The 18,070-nt window shown below is 44.3% G+C and overlaps 1 protein-coding gene across 16 annotated transcripts in view; it reads left to right on the forward strand.

The window, feature by feature from the left end:
- The window catches only part of MAP7D3 (MAP7 domain containing 3), a 1,137,171-nt gene that overhangs the window by 308,357 nt on the left and 810,744 nt on the right, over window positions 1–18,070 (forward strand). For 6 of the 16 annotated variants that reach the window (XM_086918652.1, XM_086918653.1, XM_086918658.1 and 3 more), the window contains exons 6-7: window positions 91–171; window positions 3,079–3,183. In XM_086918652.1, coding sequence (XP_086774778.1) covers window positions 91–171; window positions 3,079–3,183 — 186 coding nt within the window. The remainder of the gene's footprint in view (window positions 1–90; window positions 172–3,078; window positions 3,184–18,070) is intronic. The other 10 variants (XM_086918656.1, XM_086918657.1, XM_086918663.1 and 7 more) reach the window with 2 other exon arrangements.

The following is an 18,070-nucleotide window of genomic DNA, read 5'->3' on the forward strand; positions in this document are numbered from 1 at the left end:
ATTCCCATGTTAAAGCTTCTTGTCAACTCTTAATATAAACACTATACCGTGATGTTCGACATGTTATATTTGTTTTTTCTTTTGATTTAGGTAGTCCCAGTCCTCTAGATTTATATTGTAACATCCCTTGTTCTACAGGACCACAAACTTCAGATGACATTGGATCTAGCGGTATTGATTTAAGAAACACCTGCTTGCTTTCTCTTTGTGCTAGTACTAATCATTTTCATCATTTAGCAGATGAACGCAGTGTGGTGCAGAGCATACTTTCTTGCATGAAAGCTACACGCTATTGCCGCTCTTCTTACTGCTGTTACATTAACAAGCATGAACTTACTTGCTGAACAGTCATGCAGCATAAACATTTAACCATTGTTCCGTCTGCATAGGGACTGTCCTTTTTTAAGGAGGCAATAACAAACCAGATTCAGACATGCCCTAAAAGCTTTAGCTTTTTCTTAATTTGCTAACTTGACATTTTAATTTTTTTCTATCTTCAATTATATTCTTATTGTGGGGCAGGTTGATGAAATGCTTTTTTTGTACAGAATACATTTAGCATGTATACAAACGGTGTACTTGTTAATTCTTAATATTTAACAGGAGATTGTGAAAAAATGAGCCAATGTGTGAAACTTTATTTAAAAACAATGATTAATTACTAGTGCATGATTAAAAATGGATTAACCATAAAACAATTTAAACAGACAAAAGCCATTAAAAATGAAAAGTGCAATACACGCTATTTGCATTTCAGAGGGTTCATCAGTTAAGAATGTGAATGAAATGTTAATTATTGAACAATACACTCCTTCTAAGCAAATGCAGAAAGTGCAAATCAAACAATGGTTTCCAGAATGAAGTAGCAAGGTGGATGCTGTTGCAAGAATTCTGCCCCTACACAAACCTGTGCACCGAGACCCAGGACATCAGTGAATTGTGGTGTACCAAAAACTCACCTCAGTACCTAGAAAAACCCCAACCAGCAAGCAGACATATGAATAACAATAATATGGTCAGCATGGTTACAACTCTATAAAATACAAAAGGAGAAAGCATATTACAACAATGGTGAAAACAGGTCCTTTAGCACCTAGTTTTAACACCCTCCCTATATAGGAACTATGTATTATAAACTAAAGAAGGTCTCTTGGGCTTGGTTTGGGGGACCCCATTACCTTTCCGCTCCGCAAAAGTAAATTACATCTGGATCAGCATAGGCTCTCTGCATCCCTGGAAAAGGAATATTCCAAGTGTGTGAAATCATGGCAAGTGTGCAATGTTAAAGGCGCCAGAATCTTGCTTGGCTCACAGCTTTCAAAATGTTGTGTCTAGAAAGCGTTAAACGGACATGTCGAAAAACAGCCAAAATGTTATGATAACCTTGACGGCTCCGCTCACTGTTCAGACTAGGGGCACAATGTAAGTCTAGAGATGTCGAAAACAAACCTTTTCTCATGTGTAGACAGACCTTCGCGAAGGCTAACGTGCAAAAACAGCTATGCAGTGTCGTGTGCAAAAGCAGCAAAAATAAAATGGCGTTTAAACTTCTAATAAGCCATGCTAAAGTAACATGCACGCAAAAACATGCCTGAAACCATATTACAATGCTTAATGGACGTGTGCACCACACTCTGTATCCCGGGATCCTTTGGCTTTCATACAACACATTACCCCTCCCTGCATTCTCCTTTAAGGCATGCTTGGTGACAGCAAGGATTCTAATACCTTTTGACAACGTTTACTTTTGTAGAAACCAGCAGGCAATCACATAGACTTGAATGAAAAATACCTCCAGAAAAGAGACACAACAGATAAAGGTGTAGAATGTACCAGCTCATATACTGTTAAAGCTTGTTATGTTTGACCACAGCATCTCAGATGTACAAATGCAACTTTTTTGGGGGGGATAAAAAAGTTACCTTGACTATTTGTTGACCAGCATTGCCCACAGGGCCTTTCATTGGCATAGGCAACTGTTCCTTTGTAAGAAACCGACTGAATATCTGCAGTTTAGAAGCTTGCAATCCGTGTCTGAAAACAAGATGGTGGTGCCTAGAGCCCAACGTGCTAAATTGGGTGGTAGATCCTTCTCCCACCTCCGGACTAAAATCAAACTTGTTTACATTGAATGTGTACAAAGATGAAAATCATCAGTGTTTAAATACACATTCTTCCCTGAATCACTTTCAGTTATTCTATATGTAACCATTTTAACATTTGCTTCAATTAGCACCATTATGTGATTTGAAGCCTGCACGCTCCGAAATAACATTGTCGAACTTGTTTAACAGAGCTTTCCATGAGTAACTGCTGTTCTGATTAGCCCTTGAGCCTAATTCATCCAGTCTTCTTTAACAATATTTCATATCCTTGAACCCATGTTAAAAAAATACACTAAATCCTTACGCATACCTGTGTTTTGGTGGGTCCCTGAGGCACGTTGTTCCGTGCTGCTCAATTAATTTGTTAGTATAAAACACAATACATTAAATCTTCTTTGTCCTAAATTAGATTTTTAACCGGTAGGTACTTATTATTCAGATATGTGGTCAGTGCGTTTTAAACAGACCAAATAAAATGTATTGTAACCAATAATGTTTTATTCAATTTTCTTGATAAAGTGGTTGTTTTACTTTCCAGTTAACCATGCAGCCGCTCTTACACTTTCTAGGGTCCCAATTAATAATCTCGTTCTGAAGAAAAATTTAAAAGCAGGTGTACGGATGGCGTGAAACTATTTAATGCACTAAAATAAACACGTGATGGAAGGTTTTTCACCTCAGAATCAAGTCCATTCACTAGCTGCTAAAATGCTGTGGAATACTAGCTTCTCAGCTATAATAAAGTATAATAAAGAGCAAAATGGTCAGAAGTTCCTCCGGCAAAGACAATGCCACTTTAAACATAGACTTATTCTGTTTGGTATATAAATAGTGCTAAAATAAACGTGTTCATTTTTATTGATATAAACTGTCACTATCATTTTCAAGTGCTAAAAAAATGAGTCTTCGATATTCTGAAAAAATATATTCACTGCACAGGACATTCCTTTTTGTGTTCCAATTTTACTTGTAGCTACTAAGCGCTCTACATCTTCGTCCAACCTGAAGCAAGCAGAAATAGTAATAAACAAACGGTTGTCCTCGTCTTCTGCAACATTGCAAAATGCACCTGACAAAAGTAAGTTAAACATATTCTTTGTTTTAGTTTCATCTAATCCTTTATCTTTCATGTCTGAAGTACTTTTCCAAATGTGTTTAATCTTAGCACCCTATGTAGAGTTCTATTAACTTTATACACTGAAGAAATGTAATGGGCTGGTAATTCACATGACTAATTGTGCTTTTCTGGAACACAGTCCATCTGGTTTATTGTTTTCTTAATGAATTAAGGATATTATTCAGAGTGTGCCTACTTAAACTGCACAGCAATCCTGTTTAATCATGACGTGATGTCCAAATTATAGCGTGGGTGCCTAATCTTGACTCTACTGTGAACTGTATGAGTATGTTCAGACATTGAATTTACAGTTACTACGTCCTGTAGTAATATGCAAATCACCAAATATTTATTGTCAAAAAAACATTTTATGAGCCAACGGGTTGATTTCTCAGTTGTGATTAATGTCTGTTCCCAATTCACAAAAGTTGTGTAGAGAAGTTTAGAAATATGGCCGCCATACAGGTTTGTGTACATTTCCGACTTTTTGGCTATTTACAAATATCCCTCCAGTATGAATTGAAATCTGTGCTGGTGTTAGATTCACACACTCACTCTCCTATTAGTCCATGGTTACTTGAGGTACTGGGTGATGGGGGATGGAGGGAGCCTATCTAAATAGTGGGAAATCCTCTGTAGCATACATGTACCCTTTGTTTTACTTTCTTCTCCAAAGGGAAGTTATTTTTCACTGTTAAATCCCACTTCACAAACCTCTTTAGAATACTCGAGGGTTCTTTTCTTTTTCCTTTCCCATCTTATAAAAGCCATTGACTCCTTCCTTTATAGGGGTAGTTTTACATTTGTGTTTCTCGGTAGCAAACAGTGACATTTCTTTTTAGTACCCACAATAGTGTGTGTTTTGGTATTTGTATTTTGCATGGCTACTCCGCCTCAAACACCATGTTATTTGCCTTTTTCACTGAACTTGAAATTTACTCCTACAATCACTCACCTCTATCTGCTGTCTTCAATGTTCACAAGGTCTGATTGTTAGTAGTTCTAAACTCACCGGTACAGGTGTAAAATGGACTTTGATTGTAAAACACTTTTATTGTATGTGCAATTTCATCATTGAGAAATGTGTTCAACAAAGTTTATAGATCTCAAACTCTTTTGAATATGCTCACCCTGTGACGCTACGTAAAGCTTTGTTATAGTTAAAACAAATGTTTTATTATGCTGGCAACATAAGTGAGATTCTGTCTGGTCATTGGTGAATTCTATTTTTCGTGTGTCCTTATCCCTTCAGTCCCATCTACCAAATGTTCTCCCTTTGAATGATACCATTGCCTGTGTCCTAGTACTATAGATATCTTAAAAGTCTATGTTGTTCGAAGCCTCCCTGCTATTCTGCTCTCCATTTTCACAGTTTGACTAATCTGACGTCTTGATTCTGACCTGCGGAGTGAGCCCCCTCTTCTGGATATTTTTTTCGAGTACTCACGTTTTTTGCAATTAGCCTGTAGTCTCCATCTGACATCTCCTGTTGTATAACTTTTCTGATAGATACATCTGCCAGTGGATTCCTCACCTTGTGAATATCCCCCTTGCGTCAGCAATGTTTGGAAAATTCTTTGTAGCACGCCGGCGTGGACGACGTCCTAGGAGCACGGCATCGCACGCGCCTCCGTCTGACGTCACCGACTCCATATTAGGCCTACGTCGGCGTGATGACATCAGTTCCCTTTTTTCCACGTCGTCTACGCTAACGGTTTCTGGGATCTTCTGTGATTCAGATAGTGACTTTGTTACTATTTGTGTGTTACTGTGTTTCTGTTCTCCGTCGAAGATGTCGTCAAAGAAGACTGGGTTTAAGCAGTGCGGCTCATGTGCCCGGATGATGTCTGACATCCTCACAACGATTGTTTGTGGTGTCTGGGTTCAGACCATGATGTTAAAGGCTGTCGATCCTGCTTTAAGATGAACCCTAAGGCTCTGCGAGAACGAGGGGCAAAACCTCTGCTGGCAAAGGTGAAAGGTAAAGAAGCCAAGAGATCTTCGAGGTCAAGGTCTATCCGCTCGAGATCGAAGCAGAAGTCGCGATCGAAGTCGCGATCGAGATAGAGGTCGAGGGCCAGGTTGGAGACGGCATAGAGGTCGGCTTCGGGACATGCTTCGGGTTCCTCGAAGAAAAAACACAAGAGGAAGAAGCATAGTTCAAGGCGTCATTCTGAGTCATCGAAACCGAAGAGAAAGTCTTCTTCTCGAAGACATAAAAAGGATTTTGTGTCTCCTTCTCCTGTTTGTGAGCCTGAAGGTGGTGCCTCGCCTGTTTGATCTCGAGAGAAATCTCCGGATCCGGAGCTGGAACCGAATCCGGATTCGTGTCAGTCTTCGGAGCATGAAGAAGACGTGGAAATTCCTCGGGCACCGACTCCGGTGGATAACCCAGAGGGTGAAGAGGAGCCGAATCCGGAGCAGCCATTGGGTTCGTACCCTCCCTTTCCTGGTCAGGACCAGCATTTCCTTAACGCCATGTTTGACGTCTATGCGAGGGCAATGTACCCCTCTGGAGCACCTGCGGGTCCCATGGGTCCATTGTCGTTTAACTTGGGTATCACTCAAGCTTATGCTCCGGCGCCTTTTCTGCCGTTTATGCCGATGCCATACCCACCATGGCTCGGTACGGCGCCGCCGAGGTCATTGACTCCGCACACGGCTTCGCCGGCTCCGGAACGACCTTGGGATTTGGATCGGGGTTCGACGCCGGTTCCGGCTTCCCATCCTTCAGCTGTTCCGGTTCCTCGTTCGCCGCCGGCTCCGACTCCGTCTGAGTCATTACCGGATCCGACTACTTCGGTTCGTCTGGAGTGGTCGAGGCGTAGAACCCAGCGTCTACTGGAGGAGAAGGAATATGAGGACCCTGAAGTGGAGGAAGGAGAACTTCAGGAGCAGGAGGATTTTTTTGTGGATCTCCATAGTGCTAGTGAACTAGAGCTTTCTCCAGAATGGGGGTTGCCTGCAGTTTCGTATGCACCCTCTAAGGATGTAGCGCCATACCATGTGGTTATTAAAAAGGCTGCTGAGCTGCTAAATTTGATTTTGCCTACAGTGGAGTTCAAACCTAATATCCTCACGGAGGTTTTACATTCGCCTTCTTCAGTTATTGAGCCGACTCTGCCATTCACTGAGGCTCTGACTGAACCAATTTTAGAGGTCTGGAAAAAGCCTTTGTCTGCTCCTGCGGTGTCCAGATCAGTGGCGAGATGATATAGGGTGGCACCTGATGACCCTGAGTTCTTGACTTCTCATCCTTCGCCGGAGAGTCTGGTGGTGCAAGCCGCTTGTTCGAACAGGTCAGCAGGCTCTTTTCCCCAGGTGCCTGGAGATAAAGACTCAAAGAAATTGGATCAAACTGCTAAAAAGGTTTTCTCCTCAGGTAGCATGGGTCTGAAGTCTACGAATGCTATTTGCCTGCTGGGCAGATATGTGCATGCCTTGATGGATTCGGTTAAGCAATTGTCACCTAAGCTTCTGGAGGAAGATAGAAAGAACTTCAATGAGGTTGTCTCTGACACTCAGGCGGCAGCCCGCCAGGTTATTCAGAGTGGCATAGACACGGCGGACTCTGTGGCTAGGATAATGGGTTCTTCAGTGGCCACCAGAAGAGCCGCTTGGCTAAAATCTTCTGAGTTTTCGGCAAATGTTCAGGCTGCTCTTATGGATTTGACTTTTGACAGCACTGGCCTCTTTGGAAAGAAAGAGGATGCGGCATTGGAGAGGTTTAAAGATAGCCGGGCGACGGCTAGGTCTTTGGGCTTGCAAACTAGAGGCTCTTCCACTAGAAAGTACAGGGGCTTTGGGAGGTCCACTTTTCGTCCCTTTAAACAAAGCCAACAACAGCAGCAACAACAGAACCCTTTGTATAAGTCATACAGAGGTAGACAAAGGGTCGTGGCCGTGGACGTCAAGCCTCCTCCTCCTCTACTTCCTCCTCGAATACCCACCCCCCACCTACAACAGCAAAGCAGCCCTAGATCCGCCATTCCGGATCATGCGGGTCCGGTAGGGGGTCGGCTTACTCATTTTCTACGGGATTGGGAATCGGTTACATCAGATCTTTGGGTTCTCAATCTCGTAGAAAATGGGTATGCTCTTCCTTTTCAGGAGTTCCCTCCCAATTACCCTCCTTGACAAGGTTATTGTTCGAGGACCACCTGTTTCTCCTGCAGGAAGAAGTCCCACATCCCCATCCTGAAGTCGCACAGAAAGTATCTCCGTTTTACGGTGGGGTCGCAACACTGCCAGTTTGCGGTCCTTCTGTTTGGTCTTACTACTGCGCCTCAAGTTTTCACCAAGGTGATGGCAGTGGTGGCAGCACATCTCAGGTAGTCGGGGATACCTGTATTCCCGTATCTGGACGACTGGCTGATCAAAGCGGAGTCGCCAAAGAAGGTGCTCCGTCATCTGCAAGTGACAACTCAGTTGTTGCACAGGTTGGGTTTTCGATAAATGTACCCAAATCTCACCTGGTGCCCTCCCAGCGCAACCTGTTCATAGGTGCGGTACTGGACACTACTGTATGCGGTGCATTCCCTCCTCCTCAAAGGATTCGTGACATACAGGAAATGATTCCTTTATTCTACAATGGAGCGGTTGTTCCAGTCCTGAAGGTCCTTCGTCTGCTCGGTCTGATGGCTTCTTGCATTCTGTTGGTCAACCATGCACGCTGGCGCATGAGGGCACTCCAGTGGTGCCTCCGCAGGCAGTGGTATCAGCACAACGGAGATCTCCGGGAGTCAGTGAGGATCTCCAGAAAAACTGCAGCGGATTTGTTTTGGTGGAGCGTGGAGGGCAATCTGTCTCAAGGAAAGCCTTTTCATCTGCCTCCATTGGTGGCCACATTGATAACGGATGCATCCACTCTAGGGTGGGGTGCTCATCTGAGGGATCTGGAGGTCAAAGGTCTTTGATCTCCAGAGGAAAGGTTGCTTCACACCAACCTTCTAGAGTTGCCGGCGATACGTCTGGCGCTCAAGGCTTCCTCCCTTCCCTTCGCGGTCAGTCATTTCAAGTCCTGACGGACAACACGACTGCGATGTGGTATGTCAACAAGCAGGGAGGAGTTGGGTTGCAGTGTCTCTGCAGAGAGGCTCTGCGTCTCTGGTCCTGATCCAGATTTGTGTGATGGCAAATCATCTGGCCGGAGTTCTGAACGTACGTGCAGACATTCTCAGTCGGCAGTTCTCTGCCGACCACGAGTGGAGGCTCCATCCGGAGGTTGTTCACGACATCTTTCAGATGTGGGGGGCTCCTCGGGTGGACCTGTTCGCCACTCGCGAGAATGCTCACTGTCTGTCTTTCTGCAGTCTCCAGTATCCGATGCAAGGAGCTTTGGGGGACGCGTTTCAGTTGACTTGGGGAAGTCAACTCCTTTACGCGTTTCCTCCCATACCCTTGATTCCTCGGGTTCTGAGGAAGATTCTCCAGGACCGGGCCCAAGTCATATTGGTCACCCCGGATTGGCCAAGAAGTGTGTGGTACACGGATCTACTCCACCTCTCCTCTCACCCGCCGCTCCGTCTCCCTTTCAGGGCAGATCTCCTCTCTCAGATGGAGGGGCAGGTTCTACACCCACACCTCCAGACATTACACCTTCGTGCCTGGAGATTAAACGGGGCAACCTGAATTCCTTTTCTCACCCTCACGATGTGGTGGATGTCATTCTTTCGGCCAGGCGTGACTCCAACAAGTCCATTTATTAGTATAGATTGGTCTAAATTTGTTGTTTGGTGTAGGGAGAAGGCTATTGACCCTTTGAGGGCTCACTTGTCCGATATTTTGCAGTTTGCTCTTTCTTTGGCACAGCAAGGATTTGCTGTTGCAACAGTCAAAGTTACTTTTCGGCGTTGTCGGCATTTCTCTGTTTGCCAGATCAGCCATCTCTTTTTAAATCTCCAGTGGTTTTGAGGTTTCTGGAGGGCCTCACTAATAAGCTCCTTCCTTCTCCATTTATCGTGCCTCAATGGGACTTAAATCTTGTCTTAACATTCTTGATGGGTTCTCCCTTCGAACCCTTACACAAGTCTGCTATGAGGCTTTTGTCTTTTAAGACGGTCTTCCTAGTTGCGATCACCTCGGCAAGGAGGGTAAGTGAGCTTCAAGCTCTTAGTTCTAAGCCCCCATTCCGGACCATTCATGCTGATCAAATGGTTCTTAGGACCAGGGCTGCTTTTCTGCCTAAGGTGGTAACTCCCTTCTATCTAGGACAGTCCATTACCCTTCCCACCTTCTATCCTCCCCCTCACCCTTCCAAGGAGGAAGAGAGACTGCACCCTCTGGACCCTAAGAGGGCGGTGTATTTTTATCTTGATAGAACAAGAGACTTTCGAGTGGATGACCAGCTGTTTGTTGGTTTTGCTGGCTGCCGGAAGGGTAGAGCGGTGCACAAGCGCACACTTTCCAGGTGGATAATTCTGTGCATCAAGATCTGCTACTCTCTGGCAGGTAAGGACCCTCCTGAGGGTATAAGAGCTCATTCTACCAGGGCAAGGTCTGCTACTTCTGCATTGTCTAGAGGTGTACCTGTTGAGGACATTTGCAGAGCTGCAACTTGGGCTTCCCTCCACACTTTCGCAAAGCATTACTGCTTGGATACCGAAGTGAGGAGGGACGGCCACTTTTTGCGCGCTCTGTCCTCCAAGATTTCTTGGTATAGCAGGGTGGACACCCTCCTTCGGGAGTGGGGACTACTGTGGGTCTCTATTCACAAGGTGAGGAATCCAATGGCAGATGTATCTATCAGAAGAACAAGTTACTTACCTTCGGTAACGCTTTTTCTGGTAGATACAGTATCTACCTGTGGATTCCTCACTGTTTCAAAAGACAGTGGTCCCAAACATTAACAAGAATAGAACAATCCGAATGAATATAGACCAACATTGAAATCTATATATTTGCTGTCCAGCCGGACAGATTTTAATAGTATAAAAAGTTATATATATATCAAAGATGTAAAGCAATTACCAAGCGAGACACAGCCTGTGTCCAGCTATCACATATGTGAAAACATATGACATACATATAAGGCAAAAGAGCAGTCTGTAAAAACTTCAAATTTGTAACAGACGATGGTAAAAATACACTTTGCGTGATCTTTTCAATACAGTATACAAGTCATCAAGTGTATATTGTCGAAGACGTTTCGATCCCTGTTAGTATGGGGTCATCATCAGGACTCATAAATGCATGCCTTAAATAATAATTGCCCAACATATAAAAACAGACCAAAATTACATTTACATAAACATAAGATTCAGGAATACAAAGGGGAGAAAAAACTGGAAAAAAAGACACAATGACATATATATTAGAAATAATAATATTATACATTGGAAATGTCAGACTAAGCTCCAAAAGGAAGTTTAGAGCAACCACATATCCCAAGTAATTCAGAAAAGTAACATCGAAATGCCGTGAGACCTTGTAATATGAAAGCTGAAAGTTCAAAGTTAGTGCAACACTTAAAAAATGACGCTAGAAAAATTATTGAGCATGCTAAGAAGAAATGAACCCCTTATAACCGAGAGTTTAAAGAGCAGAACACCCGTGAAAGAAAAGTCTGTGAGAGAAATTCTGTGAGAGAAATTCTAAGGTGAAGCGGCCGTAATTGCCCTAATAGTGCAGTATAGTTGGGTCACAAAATACGAGGAACATACCTCGATGTAGAACAAAATGATAGGATCATCAATTTAAAATAACTGAATCAGGAGACTTTCATATGGGGACCTAATATAGGAAAATTGGAGGGGAAATTACTTCCCAAACTTAACAGTGGTTGAAGCGGTAAAGTAACTCATAGTCAGGCTTACCACTTGAACGTTCCGCAGATGGGGAACAGGTCCTAAAAAACAAATTAGGAGCGATTTCAGTAAGCAATCTTATTTAAAATGAGAATAACATAGAGAATGATCTGCAGGTTAGGCGCTTACCAAAAAATCCGGTCAGTTGCCGGTCTAGATAACTGGTGATACCTAGAAAGGTAATGGAAAGAATTGCTGAGTTGTCCGGTTGCATAAACCAATACACGTCAGGCCGAGAGCTCAACACTTTGACAGTCATGGAGCTTACCGGCAAAGAAAACAGGCGTCCACCTCGATGGGGGTCTGTAAAGTCGGACGAGTAAATACTAGTTCCGTGGAGGCTGACAGCAACGCTGGCTTTTTAGTAAAGCAACCAGAAACTGAGTGCCATGGTCATGTGACTGGTACGCACGTGATAACTATGAGGAAACGAAGGCGGCCATCTTGTAATAGACAATTCTAGTGGCAAAGGCGAGGTATTACTAGTTACGAGGATTTGTCGGGTGGTCAGATCCTCAAGACCCTATTAAAGCAGAGAACAAACATTAGGGTCTCTAAGCAAAATTGCTAAAAACGTAAACGCGTGACCCAACTCCATTTTTAATATGTATATAAAAACGGCAGCCATTTTAGAGTGGTGATTATCTGAATCAGAAGAAAGGGAAGTTAAAGAGCATGTAGAAATAGTAGAGAATAGAAATTGCATAAATATAACTTTAGAAATTGTCATCCAAAAGTATATATTTCAAAAACAAAGATTCTCGAACTTTGTAATGTCGGAATGAGATCATAGGTTCTAACCCATATGTATACAATTGCTATACTTTTTAACAATATGGACACAGAAGTATACAAATTACCTCATTTAGATCCAGATTTACTGGATTAAGTGCGTACAATTATTATATGTGGGCGCAATTGGAAATTTATGTTAATTCCGGAAATTCAGATCTTCCAAAAACGCAAATAAAATCCAGAACATATAGCAAGATGAAACATCCCACAAAGGCAACCAATTGTCTTTATATCAGAGAGGTCCAATCCTCCAGTCGATTCAAACCAGTGTGGATACTCTTAGTTCTCAGGATTCATTTAAGTTCCTCTTTATTCAGCAGGGTGCTCAAATTGCCTCCTCTTGGAGGACTTATAATTGCATCAATAATTGTCATTTTAGTTCAGATTCGCTGTGACTTTTTTCAACAAAATGGTCCACAAGGGGTGCGTTAGGAGTCTTGCACCGAATTCTACTCTTGTGTTGTCCAATTCGTAGTCTGGCTTTTTTAGTAGTTTGTCCTATGTATATTAATTCACAAGGGCAAAAGATAGCATAAATTACATTAGAACTGTTACAATTTGTTAGATATTTCCTGTGAAAAATGATCTGTTCAAACATGAAGTCTTTTCCTTCAATTGTGCTAGCACAGACACTGCATGAACCACATTTTACATGCCCAACTACACTACTCGTGGGAGCCCCCATAAGTCATCAAGAGTGTTTGTTATTAGCTGTGGGTAATACTGCTCTTACTAAATGCTCTTTAATGTTTTTGGACTTTTTGAAGGCGAATAGGGGGCGTTCAAGATTTAAAGTGCCTGCATTGATTGTATGCCAATGCTTGTTTATGCTTTTTTTGAGAGCATTGGAAATAGGTGAAAATGTGGTGACACATACAATGCGATTTTGTGTCTTTTTTTCTTTGGGTTCAAGGAGTGTTTCTTGGGCGACAATCGCCCCGGGTGCCCTGTTTGGGTCCTTTTCCTTTCCTCTTAGCCATCCTTTTTTTCGTGGGGGTTCCTGCCGTGAGAAGGCTGGGGAAAAGGGAACTCGTAATCCTGACGGCGGTGTCTGCTTTACTGCCGTCTTTGTCTCCACTGTATCGTTGAGATCCAAGATCCTGGTGATGTTGGCAGTGTTGTAGCGGGCTGGTGGCGGTTGGAGGGCTTACGTTACGTTACGGTGGTCGGACTGCCACCATGAGCACGGCAGTCCTATGAGTTCTGCACTCATAATCCGCCCCTAAATGTTAACATTTTTCCCCACTTTCAGGTAATTCAATTACGTTTTAATGTTTTATGAAGCATATGTCTTTAGTATAAATTCCTCCCATTTAAACAAATAGCTATATTTGTTTGTTATAAATACGGCGCCACATCTACAGACGACTGGGAGCAAGATGCCTCCTGTTTGTAAATATGACACTTGGAAATGGGAAACAATTTAAATTGAGTTTTATGGAATCCCTATAAACATAAAGTTAACTCTTCAGTTTAATATTATCCCGTTTAAAATGTTGTCTTTACACACAGCAGACATCTTGCTTCCAGTGGCTGGTAGACACTGTGCCCTATTTATAACTGAAAAATACAGCCATTATTTTAAGTGGGAGAAATTTAAAGTGCACAAAAATGTTCCATAATATGAACATGTTTTCTGAACATTTTTCTGCACTTAAATTTTTTTCCCATGTAAAATAAATGGCTGTATGATAGTGTTATACATGCAGCTTTACTACGTATTGCAAAAGGTATGTACCTGCCACAAGTACATACAACACAGGCTCTCAATCACCCATCCACACATATCCGATTCATACGCAAACATTTACGTACATCCCCAAAGTCCATGCTCTCACTGATGCATTGCAGCTCTGTCATAGTGCCCCTAGTCAAAGTAATTTGTTTAAACCATAGTATCTGGACCAATTTATAGTATACCCTGAAACCCTCCCGAAAGCATCGCAGATGTCAAGGAGCACTGTTATAGAGTGTTCCTGTTTCGTGAGGTACACCAGGATATCATCGGCGTACAGGGAGATACGATCTTCCCATCCTTCTTGCCATCTAATTCCTTTCAACAGTGGAGCCTTCCTAGTCAATGTTGCCAGTGGTTCCAACACAAGCGCAAACAAGAGTGGCGATAACAGGCATACCTGGCGTGTCCCCCTTGCTAATGGTATTTCACCCGATAAATGCCCATTAGCCGTCACTCTAGCTAGAGGTCTCGTGTATAGGAGTTTCACCCAAGCACAAAAGTTTGGACCGAATCCCAGATGTGGGAGGATTCCAAATAGATACCGCCATTCTACCATATCAAACGCCATTTTCGCGTCTAGTGACAATAACACCATTGGTTCTAATATTGAGGGAGCTTTTGCCAGTGCCCCTTGCAGTCGTCTAAGATTAAGGGATGTGTTCCTGTTGGGCATGAAACCCGATTGATCAGGGTGTATTAGGTGTGGTAAGTGTGACGTCAGTCGGTTTTGCCAGCAGTTTGGCCAAGATTTTAGCTTCTGCGTTCAGCAGGGATATCGGGCGGTAGGAGGTGCATTCGGACTGGTTTTTACCAAGTTTAGGGATTGCCACTATCGTCGCAATGCGCTGGTCTAGTGGCAGCTCACCCTTTACCAAACTTTCATTATACATTGCCAATAGATGCAGGCTCACGGTCTCCGCTGTTTGCTTATACCATTCTATGGGAATCCCATTAGCTCCCAGCGCTTTTCCAAACTATATCGATTGAATCTCTGACTGTAGCTCTTCAATTGTTGGGGCTGCTTCTAATTCTAAGAAAGCTTCTTGTGTCAGCGTTGGCATCTCTAACGATCGCAGAGATTCCACTACCTCTTCCTCTGTCACAGCTGAGGTCGGTGTGTAGACTATTTGAAAGTAGTCTGCCAGTGTGGCCACTATTAATTCCGGATCTGTCGTGAGTTGTCCCACCCTCTTGTCATATATTGCGTATACCTCTGGTGCCACTCTCGCGTTTATCCAGCCAGGCTAACATTTTCCCAGCTTTATCGCCTATGTCATATATATTCTGTGTTGAGTTGCAGTCAGGTTAAGTCTCGTCCTCTCTTGCAAGTGTTCTTTGTATTGCTGCTGCCGAAGATGTAATGTGTGTGCCTTGTCTGGTGTAGGGTCTACCGAGTAGTCTGTGTCCGCGGCTTGTAGTGTTAATTCTAGGTCTAACAGTTCCTTTTGTTTTGTCCGTTTGTGCCCTGTGATTGACGCTATCGCCTGTCCTCTAAGGACGGTTTTATACGCCTCCCATAATGTGGATCGCGATGCCACAGATGTAGCATTCTCTGCAAAGAAATATTTCGTGGCCTTATGAAGTTCTTTTTTAATCTCAGGAACACGAAGATGACCGGGGTATATAGGGTATAGTCTCTGGCGTGATCTGTGGCGGTAGGAGTAGGTTAGTATCACTGTGGAGTGGTCCGAAATCCACCTCCTCTACATATTCTAGATTAGTACCCAGTGTCAGGAAGTAATACAATCTTGATAAACTGTTGTGTACCGTGGAGTGGTATGTGTATTGGTAAACCATGGGGTGAGTGTGCCTCCAAGTATCAATGAGTCCCATTGCCTCCACAAAGCCTTGGAGGTGAAAGGTGCCCGACATCAGGTACCTAGCTGGGTATCTGTCTATGCTGGTGTCTAGTACTGCATTAAAGTCTCCTCCAATAATGAGGTCCCCCTCCGGCAGTGCCAGGAGAAAGTCGCTAAGTGCCGGGAGTGCCACCGGGTGGAGCGCTGGTGGAATATATACTGATACAATAACAATGAGTCTTCCCTCCCATTGACCCATTGTAGTGCTGCAAACCGTCCTTGGTTGTCGGTTGTAGTCTGAAGGACCATGAAAGAGGAACTTTTCCGTATCAAAATACCTGTTCCTCTTGAGCCGGATGTGAACTCAGAGTGCACTGCCATTTTGTACCCCCATCTGTCCAGCGCCTTACATGTCGTCCCTGCGAGGTGTGTCTCCTGTAACAGCGCCAAAGTGGGGCCCTGACGTTTCAGGGCCTGCAATACCAGACCCCTTTTTATTTTGTCCCCCAGCCGTCGAACATTGCATGTCACAATCTTTAGAGGGGCTGTCGGAGCGTCCAGGGGTACTCCTGGGACTCTGTCAGGTTGCAAAACTGGCACCATAGATGTGGTGTATAGATATTGCGTACTGTAGCTTAGTCTGCTCCCACACTGAATCTCTGGTTAAACATTTCCCTGCTCTATCATCATCGCCTCTACAAGTTAAAATTATGCTAAACAAAAACAAAACTCCCCCCCCCCCCCCCCAAAACTCCCTTCCCCTCCCTGCTTAATGAGCAAAAAACCGCCCACCTCCCCAACTCCGCAGAGTGCTCTTTCCCCACCTCAACCGTAGTACTTGCTTGGCGGGGGTAAAGAGTCCAGCGAAGGCCTTAGTCCTTCATCCCCTCCATTGCCTGCCTCAGTCTGGTATCCAAGGCCGGCACGATTGTTACATTGTTCGGATAGGAGTGGTCTTCCTGGTAGAATCAAGCTTGAGGAATTATCCCTGACTGGTCATTTCTGCTTCTGACCGTGGTGAGTGGGCCGGGTCCGGGCTTCACATTGTGTGGTTGCTTGCGCTGTCTTCCTCGTCTTGGTGTCGCCGGCCCCTACCTCCGCGTCGTGAGTTATCAACTCGCTGCCAGCCCTCCAGCCAGTCATATGCCTTCTCCGGGGTCTCAAAGAAACATGTTTTGCCCTCTGCCACTACTCTGAGACGGGCTGGAAACAACATAGAGTAGGGCAGTTCCTGCGCTTTCAGTGTTTTTTTTACCTCCAGGAAGCTGCGCCGACGGCTTGAGACTGCCACTGTGTAGTCCAAGAAAAAGGCAATTGAAGAGTTGTTAATCCGAATTGGTGGAGAGACTCTCGCTGTTTGCAAAATGGCATCTCGATCGCGGAAGTTAAACAGTCTGGCGAGTACTGGCCTGGGCAGTGGTCCCGGTTTCGGTCTCCCGCCCGGGACCCTATGTGCTCTTTCCACTGAAAAAAAAACTGGAGAGGCCTTTGGGTTGTAGTTGTGTTTTGAGCAACTCCTCAACGTAAAGGTCCATGGCCTGGGCACCCTCGCTTTCTGGTATGCCAAGAATTTGTACGTTGTTGCGGCGTGAGCGCCCTTCTTGGTCATCAAGCTTCTCCGCTAAGTGTTTGTTCTCTACATCTAGCCGGGCCAAAGCTGTCTGGAGTTCTATCCTGGTTGTCCAAGTAATAGAGCAAACACAAGGAGACGGTGGACGGATCATTGAAATCTTTCAGACACTCACTCCCAGTCTTTCAGACACTCACTAGATCTGGGTTAAATCGATCATCGTTCCTTAGCTCACTTCTTCGCCCCAGCCATATGCAAAACAGTCTTGACCCTGTTCCGCATGAGAAGTCCAGCCCGAACTGCCAAGCCAGGTCTTACCTAGACCGGAAATATCCTACGACCGGTTTTAGGGTAACACCCCACACCTCACATCAGCCAGGCTAGCTTGAATCCAGACTCAAACGGAGCAAGGGACCCACATCTGGGCACCTGCTGCCAACTTAGGGTAAACAAAGCAAACACAAGGAGATGATGGGCGGAGCGCTGAAATAAACACAGACAATCTGTCCAGTTCTCTTTGGCGAGGCAGTTATAAATTCTCCCTTATGGCTTGAAATCTGTCCAGCTCCACCCTCTCCCTTCCCTAGATATTCAAAGTGCCTTGCGCCCGTAGCAGGCTTCCTAGGCAGACTGGGTTACCAGGTGTACCCGTACTTGAATGATTGGTTTGCGAAGACTCAGTTGAAGGAAAAGGCTCATCCTTCCAAGACAACTGGGATCAACCTATTCCATCAGCTGGGTCTGACACAAAATTTGCAGAAGTCTTCCATTCATCTGATGATAAAACAGAAGTTTCTCTGACTAGACTTAAACATGCAACTCAGCAAATCGATCCCCTCTGAAATGGGTTGAAAATCTAATAGCGCTAGCGACTATGTTCTGTTCCAGTCAAACGATTCCAGTCGGGACTTGTAAGGATACTATCAGACCAGGCTGTGTTGCTCAGAACAGGCACCACTAACTCAAAGCACTAAATCATCAAGCAGTGGGGTACAGTGTCTCATTTGCTATCAGAGCAGTCACAGATCCTGTGTGTCTGGGCTATAGCAAACAGGGTGGACAGTTAAGTGGATCACCTTCCAGGGATACAGAATGGCTAAGCAGATGTACTCAATTGCGTACTTTCTGACTGCCGTGAGTG

This window comes from Lissotriton vulgaris, chromosome 4_1 (assembly GCF_964263255.1).
Source record: "Lissotriton vulgaris chromosome 4_1, aLisVul1.2, whole genome shotgun sequence".
In the NCBI taxonomy this organism is placed as follows: domain Eukaryota; kingdom Metazoa; phylum Chordata; class Amphibia; order Caudata; family Salamandridae; genus Lissotriton; species Lissotriton vulgaris.